Source organism: Halichoerus grypus, chromosome 5, assembly GCF_964656455.1.
Source record: "Halichoerus grypus chromosome 5, mHalGry1.hap1.1, whole genome shotgun sequence".
NCBI classification, from domain to species: domain Eukaryota; kingdom Metazoa; phylum Chordata; class Mammalia; order Carnivora; family Phocidae; genus Halichoerus; species Halichoerus grypus.
The window spans coordinates 60,278,584-60,296,963 of NC_135716.1; the positions used below are offsets into that span (position 1 = coordinate 60,278,584).

General features: G+C 34.9%; 1 protein-coding gene across 1 annotated transcript in view; it reads left to right on the forward strand.

Annotated features, from left to right (window-relative positions):
- EYA1 (EYA transcriptional coactivator and phosphatase 1) overlaps nucleotides 1–18,380 on the forward strand; it is a 168,323-nt gene that overhangs the window by 55,677 nt on the left and 94,266 nt on the right. The window contains exons 8-9 of the mRNA XM_078072305.1: nucleotides 7,144–7,226; nucleotides 7,630–7,816. Of these exons, the coding sequence (XP_077928431.1) occupies nucleotides 7,144–7,226; nucleotides 7,630–7,816 (270 nt within the window). The remainder of the gene's footprint in view (nucleotides 1–7,143; nucleotides 7,227–7,629; nucleotides 7,817–18,380) is intronic.

An 18,380-nucleotide genomic window follows, 5' to 3' on the forward strand; every position in this document is an offset into this window, starting at 1 on the left:
AGGATGAGAAATGAGGACTGTTAGAAGGAAGCAGGAATGAGTCTGATGTGTTTCCAGGATCCCAGGGATCCCATCCTGAATTAATATAGCAGGCTGTGGATGAGGGAGCCTAGGCAACATCCATCCCAAACTCTCCTCCCCAAACCCCATGTCCCTTCCCCAGGCCCAGTTATATGCACGTACATGTCTTTGCACATATGACAGCTTCCCCCCCCCTTTAACATTTCCTGTGCCGCAATATGCTCTCATATTGGCATGTTCAACCGTCAGATTCTTGGGTTTTTCGGTTAAAGAATGCCATGTCTTTTCCTGAACTGTTAATCTTTTCTTAAGTGATCAAGAAACTTCTCTCACCTACCTTTCGTCTCTCCCCCTACTTTTGTAAGAACCTTTCAGTCTCTGATCTTCTTTGGGCAGTTATCCCTCACTGCATGCGAGGAACATACTACTTGTGCTTTTTGGGTTTTTTGTTTTGTTTTGTTTTTTTGTTTTGTATTTGTTTTGGGTTTTTTTTTGGTGCAGTTGTATTTTCCTTCCCAAACTAACCAGGTGTTTTCATTCACTTGATCAGCTTTGTCTCTTAGAGGTGTTCTGAAAGGAAAATTTTTTTCAGTGTTCTTTTCCCCTCCCCACCAAAAAAAGAAGTATTGCTATGATTTTTCACAACAGTAAACTATTTAAATAAGATTTTTGTCTTAACAACTGGGTAGGAAGCTTCCTCCACTGCCACCACGCTTGGAGCATAACTTAATTCCAAACTATACCAAGAATAATACCATGCATTATTGGAGCTTCGCTTGAACCCATCCCTGCCAAACTCCACAATTAAGAAATAATGAGTTCTAAGTGGGAATCCTTTCTACTTTGGCGAATTTTTGTAACATTCCGCTACATAAAATATACAGCATTTTATTATAGAATATTTTTGCTCTTTTATTTACCTAAGAGGTTATTTTTCACGTAAAGTGATTTGTCTCTGGGAAGGAGAATACTTTTATATTCTTTTGATAAAGGAATTCTGAATATTAAGCCTAATTCTATGACCTAAGATAAAAGTGAAGACTCCTGAATCAAAGAGAAACTCGCAGCAGATGGACCCTCACAGAGAGAGGAGGTCTGTTTTTCTTCATCGCGTCTTGCCCTCTCTCCCCCTGCAGCATCCATGTTCAAGCCCGGTGTATGGCAGCCTTCTCCACAAATGTGCCTCTCCTGCTGGGCTTGCTCAGGGTAGGAAGTGGGTTTCGCAGCTCTACACCGAAACTTTCTCGGGAGCATTGTGATAGCTATGTTACCTTTGCTTTGCGCCGTTCTGACCCGGTGAAATTCATCGGGTGGTGTTGGCACCAACTCTGCGTCCGATCAGCTATCAAAGTGGAACCCTCTCCTCCCTTTAAGAGCTTTCGCACAGCTTAAGGAGCAAAACTGCCCCAAACAGCCTCCGTGAAGCTTCCATTCTAGAAATGCCTGGTGAGTGTGATTACTTTCTTAGAGGAAAAAAGCAAGCGTGTACTGGTTACGGGTTTCTGAAGCAGTTGCTAAAACATCTACTGAATTGGTACAAAACATAGTAGTGCTAAAAAGCAGGTACTTGGGGTGTTTGACAAACCTGTGGATTTTCAGGTCAAACCCTCCCTCTTCTACCTCAATGAGATGGTGATTCCCGTGTCTAATGAGGGGCCTAGATATGTGCCTTTTAACGGGTAGCTCCTGACGATTGCCTGACAATTAGCCATATGTTGGATATGTTAAAAAAATTTTTTTTCAAAGATCTCCTCCCACCCCACACCCACCACCCCGAACCCGGCCCCAGTTACTTTGAGAGGTAATCTACTGTGGAGATTAGGAACTTTGCCTCTGGAGCCAGATGGCCTGGGATAGAATCCCAGGTCTGCCCTGCTTGTTCCTGATCTTCAGCAGTTTGCTCATCTGTAAAGTGGAATGTAGGTACTCCTCTCATGGGGGGTGGGGGGGCGGGGGTGTTGGGAGGGCCCAGGGAGCTGTAACATGTAAAATACTGTTTGGGGGCCTGGCTCAGAACTACCACTCAGTAAGTTTTAAGTGCTATTCTTTGTTCTTATATACATCTATTTTGCTTCTTATGTTTTTCTTAGTCCTATAGAAAAATAGAGTGAATTTCAGAACTTCTAAAAGCAACAAAGAAGCGGTAAGAGGGCATGAGAGAGCATTGTGTAGACTCTGAAACCAGACAGAGCTGGGTTTGAATTTCACTTTTACCCGACGAAAGCTGTATTCTCTTGACCTAACCCTCTGTTTCCTTATTTGCAAAATGGGAATATTAATACTCCCTATAGTATCAAGGTGTTGTGGGGTTTAGATAAAGCATGTAAAAGATGAACACGCTCCTAACACATAGTAAGTGCTCAGTGGACATGGTCCATCTTTAGTGTTACCGTATTTTGTATTCTGGGCATGTTTGTATGGGTTGACTACAAATATCCAATTCTGTAAGCTCTAAGATTTCTTTTTAGCCTATTTAATAGGGAAGGAACTAATAAGCTTAAATGTAATTAGTATTTGAGGCGCATGGGTGGCTCAGTGGGTTGTATCCGACTCTTGATTTCGGCTGGTCGTGATCTCAGGGCCCTGAGATTGAGCCCGTGTGGGGCTCTGTGCTCAGTGGGAAGCCTGCTTCTCCCTCTGCCTGCCGCTCCCCCTGTTCATGCACTCGTGCTCTCTCACAAATTAAATAAAATCTTTTTAAAAATGCAATTAGTATTTAATTTGTATTAATTTGCTAATTATTAGTACTAATTAGCTTAAAATACCGATGAGTAGTCATGGATATATATAAATATATATTTATAATATCATAAATTATAAATATATATTTATAATATATATAAATATATAAGTTATATATATTTATATATTATGTATTTATATATTATAAATACATATATATTTATAAATATATAAAAGTATATTATGCATTTTATATATTGATATATTTTATATTTATATATGTATATATTGTATATAATGTATATATTATATAAACATATTTATAAATATATAAATATATATAAATTTGTGTACATATTACATAAATTTATATAATAAAATATATAAGTATATGTAATTATATATAAGTATATATTGTATAAGTATATATGTTTATATATATACATATATAATTTATTATATAAATTTATATAACACTGTATATACATTACAGAGGTAGGTAGGTAGATTGGTAGGTAGGTAGGTAGGTAGATAGGCAGATAGACAAGAGATTCAGTAATCCAGGCTTAGAAGGAAAGAGAAGAGGGGAATTCAGGGAAGGTTTTTCAGAAGAAAGGTTTCTAGTCCATGCTGAGTTATTGATTAGATATTAGGATACGATGGGGAGGAAGTAAGAGGAGTCGCCTTAAGAGACCCACATGTTGCTTCATTTGTGTGAAGTTAGGCTGGAATGTCTATCTGGGTGGGTTCGGTTGAGGTTCCTGGGAAGAAACCAAAGAAGTCCAAAAGATAAACTGGAGACAGACCAGGGTCTAATAAATAAGCTCTGGTAAGGCGTTTGAATTTTATCCCGAGGGTAAGAGGAAACCACTAACAGTTACTTTTTTTTTTTTTTTTTTTAAAGATTTTATTTGACAGAGAGAGAGAGACAGCGAGAGAGGGAACACAAGCAGGGGGAGTGGGAGAGGGAGAAGCAGGCTTCCCGCTGAGCAGGGAGCCCGAGGTGGGGCTCGATCCCAGGATCCTGGGATCATGACCTGAGTTGAAGGCAGATGCTTAACTGACTGAGCCACCCAGGCGCCCCAACAGTTACTTTTTTTAAACAGGGGAGTGAGAAGAGCAGATACACACGTTAGAGAAAGTATTCTACCTTTGTGGAAAATGAACTGGAGGGGCCGGAAGATGGGCAGGAAACCAGTAGAGGTTGTTGCCGAAAGCCAGTGCTGGTGGCCTGGACTGCAAGTTAGCAGCCCTCTTTCCCAAGTCCTACGTGAAGGCAGGTGGGGTGGCCCTACAGCCCCGATGCTGGTGGTGAAAAATGAGTATTGCCTGAGCCTGATTCTCTCATGTGTATACCTCTCCCTGAAGTAACTGAGACCCTTTTGGAAGTTGCATGAAGTCTCCCAGGCCACAGGAGTGCCGTTAAAGCCTGCCGCAGCATACTAAATGGAATGGAATCTCAGCCTGCAGTCGGCCAGTAAATGAATATAACTTATGTTGAATTCCAGCTAATGTACAGTCTTAGAGGTAGCAGTAAGTCTGGAAAGTCACTTGGGTGCCATTTCAAGTACTGAACTGTGATGTACTTGGTCATACCTCACTGGCCTCTATGTGCCGATATAGCGTCCGTGGCCTTTTCTACTTTGTTCCAGGGAATAACTTACGGAATGAAAACATGCATTTTTAAAATATATTTTCTATATCTTACTCATTTTCTTGGTGGGTAGGGATTATTGAGGTCAGTATTTATTGTTCAAAAATGTGTAGTATAAATGAAAGTAACAAGTCATAACCTAGAAGTGTGCAGTTTTAAATGAAAGTAACAAGTCATAACCCAAAGTAATGTTTCCTGTTAAATGTTTATGATAAAGTTTAAAAAAGTATTGATCTCACACTCTTATCCAAAAGAAATTTAAATTTTATTTTGCAGGGCATGTTTAAAATGCTCAGTGTAAGTTTGCTTTATATATAAAATATCAATATTAATTGTTCACTAATAAATACAGAGTGAGTCACATGCCCATGAGGTCCAGTGCTTAAAAAAACAAAACTGATGTCATCCTGGTAAGTCCTGTGAGGTCCCAAACCATGTCTTAGTCATCCTTTTATTCCCATGTAATTATCACCATAAGTCCAGCACTTAATACATGTTTAGAAGTTTGTGATTGCCACATGCAAATGACAGTAATATGGGGAGCTTGTCTGAGGCCCCAGTTTTCGTGGCGGAATAACTATTAGGAGTGTGAGAGCTCTCTGCATATCTGTGATGGATGTTATAGGAACTTTGGACAGTTGGTATTCCTGAAAGGCACAAATAAAGAAACCTCAAATATGAGTCTGTGATAACTAAATTTGAAACTATCTTAGGAAATAGTTTCCCTTAATAAAAATAACAAAGCCTTGGATCAGGTTTTCAAAGTTCAGAGATGTTTGATAAGTAAGTAGGAAAAGAATTTTAGATATGCAAAGAGATAAAGCGATTTATCTAGTTTGGGAAAGTAAAAAGAGAGAAAAGATACATAAATGCAGTGGAGAATTTTAGAAATGTTTACTGAGATAAACAATAACAGCTCCTGACATTTGTGTGGTACTGTACATTGTGCATCGTGCTTTCCAAAACATTACCTCATTTGATCTGCTGAAGAACCTTATGAAGTAGAGTTTTCACGGATAGGGAAATTAGATCTTAGAGTGGTTAGGTGATTTGTCCAAAGTCCAAATAGCTCATAAGTGATGACTGGAAACCCCGTTTTCTGACTCTTAAGGTAGTACTTAAATGTTGAGGAGTAGCAAATAAATCATTGGCATGTATTAACTCCTGCATCATACCTGAAGACATCTGTGAAAAGCTAGTTCACAATGAAGACTATCTCCTTGAACTGCCAACACATTTATTGCTCATACCATTCATTTGACATAAAATTTTAATTTAAAAAAAAAAAGGTTTTTTCTGTTTATAGAAGCAACACAGCTTCTGAGTAGAAAAGTTTAAAATGTGCCTTGGCTTCATGAATATTATGTGACCAATGGTTGTGCTCTTCCATAGATAACGTTTCTGAGATTTTTGTGCTTTTTAAAAACGTTTTATACTTTTAAAAATATTTCCGATGAAATCACCAAAACATTTTCCTTGTTTCCATTTTTACTCTAGCAAAATAATATGAAAAATGTTTCCATGTAATTAAACATCATTATAATACCATTTCAGTGTCTTCATAGGATTCCATTTTCTGAATAACACCTATTAAGGACTTGGGAATGTTTCCTATGTTTTGTTATTAGAAACAGCACTGAAGAACATCTTTGCTATCTCTTTGTATAAATCCACGTATTTTTTTTTTCTCAGAGCAAATGTTGGGCAATAAAATTGCTGGCTGGAAGTTAATCATTGACCAAACAGCCCGACCAGAAAGGTTGTGCATATTTAAATTCCCACTTTGTAGCGTATGAATGCCATGGTTTACAGATTTGCCAATCCCTGATATTTTCAAAAACCTTTGCTAGTATGATTATCAGAAACAGTATGTTGTTGGGGTGCCAGGGTGGCTCAGTTGGTTAAGCGTCAGACTCTTGATTTCAGCTCAGGTTATAATCTCAGGATCCTGGGATCGAGCCCCACATCAGGCTCAGCGCTGGGCATGGAGCCTGCTTAAGATTCTCCCTCTCTCTCTCCCCGCCACTCACATGCACAAAACACTCTCTCTCTCAAAAAAAAATAAATAAAAGTGTTGCTTTGAATAGTTGAACAATAAATAAAACAAGGGAGGGAACGGAGATTGCTTTTATGTTTGTATCCTGCACAGTGGCTGCTATTTATTGTTGAACCTGTGTAGACATTCAGCACATAGAATGTTACTTAGCACATGTAATACGTAAAACATTGATCATGTTCCTCTCTGGGCCTTGTCTTATCAAATACTTCAAGGGCTGCCATTTATTCTTCTGTGAAATTGAAATAATCAGCTTTTTCAGTGGGCCATTATAGTGACCAGCGCAAGTCTGAAAGTATTTGAAAGTAGCATTGTAGTTGTTGAGCTTGTAAGAACTTTAAAGGTCCTTTAATCAGGTCCATCATTTTTCATTAAGCCTATTTAATGTAAAGATATGAAAAAATCCTGGTGTGTTTTACAAATTGAAATGGAAAACCCAGTGTCTAATATTTTTTGCACAAATGTATAATTTTGCCCATAATTTTATATGAGTTACTCATGCCCTCAGAAATTTAAATCTCTGTACTCTTTAGTGCTTTTCAGTATGGTGAAAATTTTCAACGACTTTAAGAAAACACAATTTTTGGTCATGGCAGTGGATTCTGGTTTTGAAGATAAACCAAATGCATTTGCAATGATTTTCAACTCTGTGTTATCTAAATAATGATTTCTTATGGGTACATTATTCTGCATAGTTTCATCAACCATATTTCTTTTCATTTTGTTTTAGGTAGCAGTTTTACAACATCATCGGGATTATATACAGGAAATAATTCACTCACAAATTCCTCTGGATTTAACAGTTCACAGCAGGTAATTTTAAAAGCCAGTTTAACTTCAGAATTTTTTTTTTAAATGCAACAGATGATTTTCTTATATAAAGAAAGATCTGTTTATATTATACTGTGACAGCTTACCTAAGCCTTTTAAGATATGTATATTTTTTCTTTTAAAAATCTCTTTAGCAGTCTTCCATGGTGAGCATTTGGTTTTCGGAATCATTTAATTTTACCTAGTCATGCATCATGGGATAGAAGACATAGGAAGAGTGTATCTGATCTTACATAAAATTTGTTTGCAAGTCTGGGCACTTCCATCAGTGTATACTTTGGAAATTCAGAGAAGACCCAGAAACACAAATATAGTTATACTTTGAAAAGTGAGAAATAAGCAGCAACATTCTCATGGATTATTCTTGTGTGGTTTGATTTGGTAGGACTATCCATCTTATCCGACTTTTGGCCAGGGTCAGTACGCACAGTATTACAATAGCTCACCGTATCCAGCCCATTATATGACAAGCAGCAACACCAGCCCGACCACGCCGTCCACAAATGCCACTTACCAGCTTCAAGAGCCACCATCTGGCATCACCAGCCAAGCTGTTACAGATCCTGCAGCAGGTAATTATGTGCACTTTATTAGTCCTGCAGGCTAGATTTCTGGTGGTTTAAATGCATTTTTCTACAGTCCTATATTCCTGCAGTGGTTTCACAGTTTTGGCAAGTTTTGGCACAGCCTAAATCTAAGTCAAACAGCAGGATTGTGGCATTAACTTTATTTATTTTTATTTGCTGAAAAATTTTAGTATAAATTATGTAACTTCAAAAGCCCTTGAAATTGAGATTTTATTTAGTTGTAAATATACTCAATTTTCAGGAGATACAGTGTTTTAGATACGTAGTTATAAATATTGAGCTATAATTATTAACTATAATTATAAATATTTGCCCACATATTGAATATGAAAATAAATATTACCTTGAATTCAATGTTTATCATTAAATATTTACTGTTTATCCAAAATCACAAAAAATCAGAGTTAATAATGGAAAACAGTGATTCCTCTGGCTCACCCTTCCCACTCGTGGCCTACTCTGAATTTCGTAACTGGGCATGAGAATTTCCATACTTCTGCACAACCCTCGATAGGCCCTTTCAAATGAAAATCTCTCCATCTCTGGAAATTTTCCTACCAAGCCTTTGACATTTCTTTCCCTCTTTTAGTTTTTTCTCTGAAACTCTCAAAATTGTATGCTTAATTTCCTGAATTGGTCTTTACCTATATTTCTTATATTTTCTCTTGCACGTCTCACCTTTGTCTTATTAAAAATGTAGCCCCTCCTTTCATGGATTATGAGGTGAGCCATTATCCTCAAACAATCCCAGAGTTTGCTTCCTTTTGCCTTTTATTTTTAGCACCAAAGCCCGCTCTTTGCTGCAAGCCAGGTTAAAGTGGTCTTACACTGAAACACACTTCTATGAAATTGTGATCACAGTGTGTTAATTCTAGTCAGTTATCCTACATCATGAAAACAAATTTTATGGAACAGGTGCTAATTTCAATCTTGACTATAGGTTTATCTTGCAAATATTAGCAGATGTCCCCCATAAAAAAAAATCTCCTTTGGGTTTTTAGTGTTTCACATTTTTTCTTAAATGTAGGTGAACACTATTTTGTTCCAGAGCAGAAGTTAGTCCTAAACTTCTATTCCAACGAGCTACAAATACTATTTCTGCACAGCTCAACTCTATACATTTTAATCTTTGATGATTGTAATCCATTTACCTTTCTTTATTCTTTAAAAACTAGCTTGATATATTTTTCACTCAGTTCACATGTGTAAATACAGTATTCACAGAATCTAATATACATGTCTTTTAGATTTAACAACTATATAATTGCTGTCAAAAATTGGATTTACTGTAGAAGCTGTTACAGATTTTTCTTCTCTATTTCTGTTAATTTCAAATAGGCATCATGAGGAAAGATAATGGCTTGTCCCAATTTTAGGGAGATCTCATGTTTTCATATGAACCATCTGGGCCATGCCAACTTCTTGCAGACTAAAAGGAGCTTTGAAATAGAATAGCAGAGTAATTTTACTTACTTCATCATGACATTTTGATTGTGAAGAGTACAGTACAAAGTAGTGAAGACTTAATCATGTTTTTTAAATTAAGGTTGATTAGCACTTTCTAAAAAATACCAATTTAGGCATATCAGAAAAGTTAGTCTCTGAAACGTGCCATTATTTTAAGTGCATTTTATTTATCAAAAGGGTGCCGTGTGAAAGAGTGGGGAGGACTAAGCACAGAGCCATGGTCCATAGGAAACAATGCAAAATGTCTATATAATTTTAAGATTAAATGATTTATTTTAGATTTTATTTGAATAAATGCTTAGTATTTCAGGTACTCATTTTAATTTCAGTATCTTTATGGCTGCAGAATAGGAATGAATTGAACTGGGGAGAAAATAGTATTTTTCAGGTTTCTTATATTTACCACTTCCCACTAAAATAAATGTATGGATCAGCCTTCCTTATGTAGTTAGAGGTGGAAAGTTCAGTGAGTTTCCACATTAAAAAGAAATGTGGATTACTTGAGAAATTCAAGGAAGAGTTAGTCTGGTTTTGGGGGTTTTGATTTGTTTGTCTGTTTACATTTGCAGTATGACTGGATTCAGCCTAAGTCTTTTGGTGTTAATTTTCCTTTCTTATTAGTCATATATAAGGTTGTAGACTGGTCTTTGATGAAAAGGAAGTTTTGAATGATAGTGTCCACAAAATCATTAAAGAATTAGAAGGAATGATTTATAACGTATAACCTAATGTTTTTGTTTTACGATAGAAATAAAAAAATGGTTAAAATCATGTCTATTTTGTTGAAATCATCTCAGATTTTTTTTCTTTTAATTTTAATAGTCTATTAGGTTTAAAGTCAGTATTTTCTACATTGGAAAATTAGATTCTAGTTATGATCTGATCTTATGTATGGCCAGGTTTCTGCCTTTCAGTTTCAAGGAATTATACGGTACAGAATGAATACACAGGATATATGGCTCTCCTCCCATACTTTATAATATCTGTTCTTGTATTGTTCATGGAATTGTTTGTCATAATGAACATACAAAGATAATCTTGTAAGGATTTTTCAGGCCAAACATATAAGGACTCATTATTTGGTATTATGCATTTTTAAAGTTATGAAGAATAGCTATCTTTTAAGTCCATGGTATTTTGCAGTATTACTTATAAATATGTACCTCCTCATGAATCTTAAGTTCAAAAATTATTTTAATGTGTTTATAATTAAATATTGAAAGTTATATTCTCCTTTGGGTAGATATGTATAATACATTAAAAATAACATAACTGGAACACAAAAGTTTAATATCAAAATTTTAATTCATTTTAAAAAGTAAAAACAGCACCTTTTTTGTCTTTTATTGAGATATAATTGATATTTAACATTATATTAGTTTCAGGTGTGCAACATGATTTGATATTTGTATGTATTGTGAAATGATCACCATAGTAAGTCTAGTTAACATCTAGCATATGTAGTTGCAGATTTTTTTCTCTTGTAATAAGAACTTTTAAAATCTATTAGCCATTTAAATCCTTTGCATTCATTTTTAAAAAGGAGTCTGGGGCACCTGGGTGGCTCAGTTAAGTGTCCAACTCTTGAGTTCGGCTCAAGTCATGATCTCAGGGTCATGGGATTGAGCCCTGCGTTGGGCTCCATGCTCAACGGGGCGTCTGCTGGAGATTCTCCCTCTCCCTCTGTCTTCCCCCCATCCCAGCTCACCCGTGTGCTCTCTCTCTTAAATCAATCAATCAATCAATCTTTATAAAAAAATAAGTTTGTTTGTCATGTTTTGACTATCTTAATAAAAGTTACATCATCTGGAAATACCTAAGTATTCATCTACCTTGGGAAATATGGTGAGGTTTGTCTGTTTATTTAGCAATATTGTAATACTTATTGGGCTCAAGAAAATCATACCTACTCTTCAACTAGCAATGCCAGCCTCCTCCGTCATCATTGAAGGCCATCTTGGTTGCTTCCAATTTTGGCAATTATAAATAAAGCTACTAAATATTTGTGCTCAGCTTTTTTTTGTATAGACATAATAAGTTTTCAAATCACTTGGGTGATAAAAACCCAGCAGTGTGCTCACTGAATTGTATTGTCAGAGTATGTTAATTTTATAAGGAATTGCCAAGTTGTCTTCCCAAGTGCTATACCACTTTGTGATCCAGTAAGTAATGAATGAGAATCCTGTGGCTCCACAACCGCGTCAGCATTTGATGTTGTCAGTATTGCAGATTTTGTCCATTCTAATAGGTGTGTAGCAGTATCTAGTTGTTTTAATTTGCATTTCCCTAATGAAATATTATGTTGAGTATGTTTCCATATTCTTATTTGCTCTGTATATCTTCTTTGCTAAGGTGCCCGTTCAAATCTTGTGCCCAGTTTTTAATGAGCTTGTTTTCTTATTGTTGAGTTTTAAGAGTTCTTGTATATTTTGGATACAAGTCCGTTATCAGATAAGTTTTGCAAATACTTTCTCCCAGTCTATGGGTTGTCTTTTTAATCTCTTAACAGTATCTTTCAAAGAGCAGAAGTTTTTAATTTGAATGAAGTCCATCTTAGCAGTTTTTCTCTTTCATGGAATATGCTTTTGGTTTTATATCTAGAAACTCATTGCCAAACCCAACCCAAGGTCACCTAGGTTTTTTCCTATGTAATGATCTAAAAGTTTCATAGTTTTGCCATTTCAGTTTAGGTCTCTGATCCTTTTTGAGTTAATTTTTGTGAAAAGTATAAGTCAGCTTCTCGATTCCTGTTTATTTATTTGTTTGTTTATTGATTTTTGCACGTGGATGCCCAGTTGTAGCACCATTTGTCGATAAGCCTATGTTTTGCTCCATTGAATTACCTTTACTTCTTAGAGATCAGTTGGCTAACTTTGTGTGGGTCTATTTCTGAGCTCTCTGTTCTCTTTCATTGGTTTGTCTTTTTTTTCCCTAATACCACATTGTCTTGATTATTGTAACTTTGTATAATAATTCTTTAAGTTGGGTAGTATCACTCCTGTGTTCTTCAATATTGTGTTGGCTATTCTGGGTCTTTTGCCTTCCCACATAAACTTTAGAATCAGCTTGTCAGTATCCACCAAGTAATTTACTTGGATTTGGTTTAGAATTGCATTGAATCTATAGATCAAGTTGGGAAGAACTGACAATATTGAATCTTGACAATATTGAATCTTCCTATCCATGTACATGGACTGTCTCTCCACTAATTTACTTTTTTATTTTTTTCATCAGAGTCCTATAGTTTTCCTCATATAGATTTTGTACATATTTTTTAGATCTATCTTTCTTTTTTGGTGCTAATCAAATCATGTGATTTTTTCATTAAAATTGCAATTGCTCATTGCTGGTATCTAGGAAAGCAATTGACTTTTGTATATTATCCTTGTATCCTGAAACTTCGCTATAATCACTTAGTTCCAGAAGTTTTTCATGTTGATTCTTTGGTATTTTTTTTTTTTTTTTACATAGACAGTTATGTCATTTGTGAACAAAGACAGATTTATGTCTTTTTTTCCTACTCTGAATATTATTTGTTTCCTTTTCTTATCTTATTGCATTAGCCAGGACATTCGGTACAGTGTTGAACAGGAGTGATGAGGAGACATCCTTGTCTTGTTCCTGTGATCTTAAGGAGAAAACTTCTGGTTTCTCACCATTAAGTGTGATGTTGCTACACATTCTTTGTAGATATTTTTTATCCCTGTCCCTAGTTTGCTGAGAGTTTGTATCATGAATGGGTCTTGGATTGTTTCTAGTGCTTTTTCTCTGTCTGTTGATAGGACCATATGATTTGTCTTCCATAGCCTGTTGATGTGATGAATTATATCAAGTGATTTTCAAATGTGGAACCAGCTTTTCCTACCTGGAATAAATTCCACTTGGTCATGGTGTATAAATCTCTTTATACATTGTTGGATTCAGTTTTGCTAATATTTTAAGAATCTTTGCATCTATGTTCATGAGATATATTGGTCTGTGGTTTTCATTTCTTATAATGTCTTTGTCTGGTTTTGGTATTAGGGTAATAGTGACCTCATAGACTAAGTTAGGAAATGTTTTTTCTGCTTCTATTTTCTGGAACAGATTGTAAAGAATTAGTACCATTTATCTCCTAAATATTTGGTAGAATTCACCAGTGAACCTATCTAGGCCTAGTGTTTTCTGTTTTAGAAGATGGATTATTGATTAAATTTCTTTAATAGATATAAACCTATTCAGATTATCTATTTCTCCTTGTGTGAGTAGATTGTCTTTCAAGGAATGGTTCATACTATCTAGGTTATATAATTGGTGGGCATAGAGTTATTTATAATATTCCTTTATAATCCATTTAATGTCCATGGGATTGCGTGTGATGGCCGTTTTCACTTCTGATATTAATGATTTGTGTCTTCCTTTTCTTTTTTTTTTTTTGGTGCCTTGGTTAGCCTAGCTGGAGATTTATCAATTTTATTGATCTTTTCAGGAACCAACTTTCCATTTCTTTGATTTTCCTTTATCGTTTTCCTGTTTTCAATTCATTGACCTCTCTGACTTTTATTATTTCCTCTGCTTTCTTTTGATTTAACTTGGTCCTCTTTTTCTAGTTTCCTAAGGCTTGAAGCTTAGATTGTTAATTTTAAATATTTCTTCCCTCCCAATACGTGCATTAAGTGCTATCAAGTTCCCTCTAACTATTGCTTTTGTTGCATCCCACAAAATTTAATATTTCTATTTTTATTTAGTTCAAAATATTTTTCTTTCCATTATCATCAAAACCCTCCGTTTTGAAGAGGTATATATTTATAAACATTTTATTGGAGAAAAATATTAGAGATTTGATGATGTACAGTATGTATCATTTGTGACAGCTGTGCGATTATTCACATCTTCCCAGTTAAATGGCTTTCTGTTGTTAGAGAATGTTTTTAGTTTCTGAGAAGAAGAGTATTCTATGGTAAATTCAAATCCCACTATCTGTAAGAGAAAATTTTGATCAAAGTCAACTCTTTTTTTAGTCAATTCTAAGATTTGTAAGACATTATCACAGTTAAATCTATGGTTACTTGAAATTTTAAGTGATGGGTTTAATTTTAAATTTCTTTTTTAAAACAATTCTTTACAAAGTAGATGGTTTTCTTTTATGTTCAAAAACAGAGGTAAGAAAAAAAGAAGAAGGCATTTTAGGATGTTTTCCTTTTGTGATAGTATCTGAATTCACATATTATCATCTCTTAGCCACCTACCTGTGATGAATATGTTATTTTCTTATATTAAACACTGAAATTTTAAGGTATATTAGCAACATAACCAAATTTTTTCAAAAAAGTGATAAAAATTATTTAACCACCACTTGAGAGTAATTGTCATGAAGGAATTTTCTAAATTGACTTTCTTAGAAGAGTACTTAAGCCATTCTTTCACAAATATTTTTCTTTACCATATGACTTCTCTATGTATGATCAAAATATGAACTTCTACGGTGCCTGGATGGCTCAGTCATTAAGCCTCTGCCTTCGGCTCGGGTCATGATCCCAGGGTCCTGGGATTGAGCCCCGCATCAGGCTCCCTGCAGCGGGCTCCCTGCTCAGCGGGAAGCCTGTTTCTCCCTCTCCAACTCCCACTGCTTGTGTTTCTGCTCTCGCTCATGCTCTTTCTCTCTCTCTGTCAAATAAACAAATAAAATATTTTTAAAAAAATATGAGCTTATTTGTAATTCATTTACTGTACTGTACTTAAATAATTTGGATCGAACACATATTTTTTGTCAAAAATCTCTTAGAACATCTAATAATTATGACAGCTATCAAAAATAATACATAGTAAAAATGTAAGTGGATGTTTTTAGAGCTTTATATTACATGTAATCTTATAACACACCCATGAGGTGTAGGTACTATTTGTCCCCATTTTACAGATGAGGAAAATGAGGTACATAGCTCTTAAATGCTCAATAAATAATAAGTATTATTGAGTTAATTGAGAATTTTGAGGCCAAATTTTTGTGAAAGGACTAGTCATGTATAACATTGTATTTTTGAAATACTATAAAGCCATGAGAAAAGAATAAATGGTAGATAAAACACTTTAGGTGAATGCAAAATAAAGCTAGTTATTTGTTCATCAGGAATGAGTTTTAGCACAGATACTATAAAAAGTCAGGTTTTCAAAGGATTTGTTCCCTCGAATTCTTACCAAAAGGTAGACGTTGAAATCTACCTTTTCATGCTCTGACTGCATGCAGACGATTTACTGGTTAAGGTGATATACAGGAATCTTGCCAATATTGAATTTCAAGTGACAGAGGAAAAATCAGTATAAGAGGGAATTCAATATGCATGGGAAACCATTTGTTCCCTCTGCTTCTTTGATCCTTGCCAAGGCACACGAAAGTAGAGCAAAGCGCCTGAAAACCGGGAACATTCTTGTCCAAAGTTGCAGGGGAACTCTGAGCTCTCACAGGAATTCAGTGTGACAGGATGAAAAACTAAACTGCCAGCCGTCTGCCTTTTAAATGCAGGAAATTTGGGCCACGTCTATACGACCAAACACGCCTACATTGTCCACTGTAGAAATGATCCTGAGGTTTGCAACAGCATGCATCTTGACTCCTACTCCTACATTTTGCCGAGTGAGCAATTCTGAAAATCTTTAGGCCATACTTGCTCATTTTCACTGATGCCTTGTGGACTTTGGAGAAGTTTGCAATTTGTTCAGCTCAAAAATAAACTCTTTTACTGAAGCAGTTTTAACTAACATTCTGGAAACATTTGTCTGCAAAACAAATATTTATGTCTAAAATAGTCAGGCTATTAAGATGTGAGAAAACAAAACAGATGTTTGTTTGGGGTTGTTGGGTTTGTTTGTCTTGATGGCATTTGCTTGCTTGCTTTCTTTTTTTTTTTTCCCCACTCCAGAGGAAACACAGTGTTAACCTTAATGAGATTATAAAATTCTTGAAAATAAAGTTCACTTTTTGTTTTATATTGTCAGGAATGTCATAAAAATAAGTTGCCTTATCTTTGAGTTTTGGACTATGTTTCCAAAAAGTGAAAAATTCAGTGTTTTAGAATTTTCCCATTTTGTGCCTCATTACTGGTTTGACTAATTTTTTCAGTTTGTTGTCTGGAAGGCAGGATGCTGTATAGAGTTAGTTTTAGTATACATGCATTCAAATATGTCATTCTTCTATTTATATTTAACATATGATTTGTATATAAATACCCAAAATAAGAAAACATACATTATTGAGCTATGTTATTGAACTATATTTTTATTGAGTTAAATTCATTTACTAGCCCTCCCAAACATTTATTACTTTATCTTTATAATTCTTTCTTCTATTTATACTTAACATATGATTTGTATATAAATACCCAAAATAAGAAAACATATATTATTGAACTATATTATTGAACTATATTATTGAGTTAAATTCGTTTGCTAGCCCTCCCAAACATTTATTACAAGCTAATTGATTCGTTGTTTCTGTAAAGCATTAAGCGTCCTATGGGACCAACACAAATCACTGTAATAAGTTTCCTTGTTTAAGTTGGAGGACATCAGCATTTACTGATACAATTTTTTAATTAGAGATGGTTGAGAAAAGAACATACAAATTTATCTGTGCCTCATTTAATTTGGATTGAATGGTTTAGTGGATAAATTTTGGGTTAATTTTTATTTTCTGGAGGGGGTAATTTTATTTATGTATTTTTTTTGCAACATTGTCAATACACAATGTTACATGAGTCTCAAGTGTACAACATAGTAAACTGACAGGTCTACACTTTATGCTGTGCTCCCCACAAATGTAGCTATTATCTGTCACCATATACCATTATCACAATACCACTGACTATATTCCCTATGCTGTGTCTTTCATCCCCATGATTTATTGGATTTAACTTTCAAATAAAGGTAGGATTGATGGATTGATGGCTATTGATTTTAGTCCCAGTTCGATAGCCGAAAATTTAAGTTTAATGAATTTTTAAAATTTACTGGAGAAGAACATACGATCATGGGACAAAATTATAAAAGTATAGAAGGGTTTACAGAGAAGAATAAAATTCCCTTAATCTTTTGTAGCCAGTTTTTTTCAGCCGAGTTCCTTGTGTATCTTTCCAAGGATACACGTTGCTTATATAAACATATACAAAGCAATATAAACATATACAAAGCACCTGCCCCTGGATACCTTTTTTTTCCACATTCAAGTATGTATACTTTCTGTAATTTTTTTTCCTTAAAGATAATAGAATACATACTGTTCTATCCCCTACTTTTTTTACTTAATGATATACAGAGAAAAATTAATAGGTATTTTTGATGTGGATTTTATATGCAAATATAATGATAGCTGATTTTTTGTGTGTACCCACTATATGCCAGGCATTTTTCTAAGCACTGTTCATGCATGAACTTAGTTCATTCCCACCCAACTGCATGAGATAGGTAGTGTTATCATTATCCCCATTTTACAGATGGAGAAGCTAAGGAGAGAGGTCCATGACAGCATGAGGATTTAACTTCCAGAACTTTGACTACAAACATGAATTCTTAATTAGGCAAGCATGCTGGTTCTAGAAACCACTGTGTCTGAAGTTTCAAATAAGCGAAATAATGGAAATGTAACCAAAGAGGCAGTAACAATCTGGCGTTCATTTTCTTAAATTATTCAAAGAACTCAGCAAAGGCATATATTAGCAGGTATTCTGTTAAATATGTGTTAAATAATTTGAATAGGCTCTATTTGCTCATAAAATACTGTAGGTCTGAAATTATAGGGAAGTAGTATGTAGTATATTTAAGGTTATCTTGTAGTATTTCCTGAACTATATCTTGGATAATCCAACAACTAATTGCACACTTTTCCTGAATGTGTGCTATCCCCACCCCCTCTTTATCCTATTTAATAATTACCTGTCATGTACCTGCTTAGAGAATAATTTTTCATGACATCTCTACCATCCCCTATCCTTCCTTGAGGACCTGGTTCTCTACATTTCCAAATTCTTTTTTTTTTTTTCTTTTTTCTTTATTTCTCCACTTGCATCTCATGGTTGATGAGCACTAAGTATAGGGGTGATGCTATTCT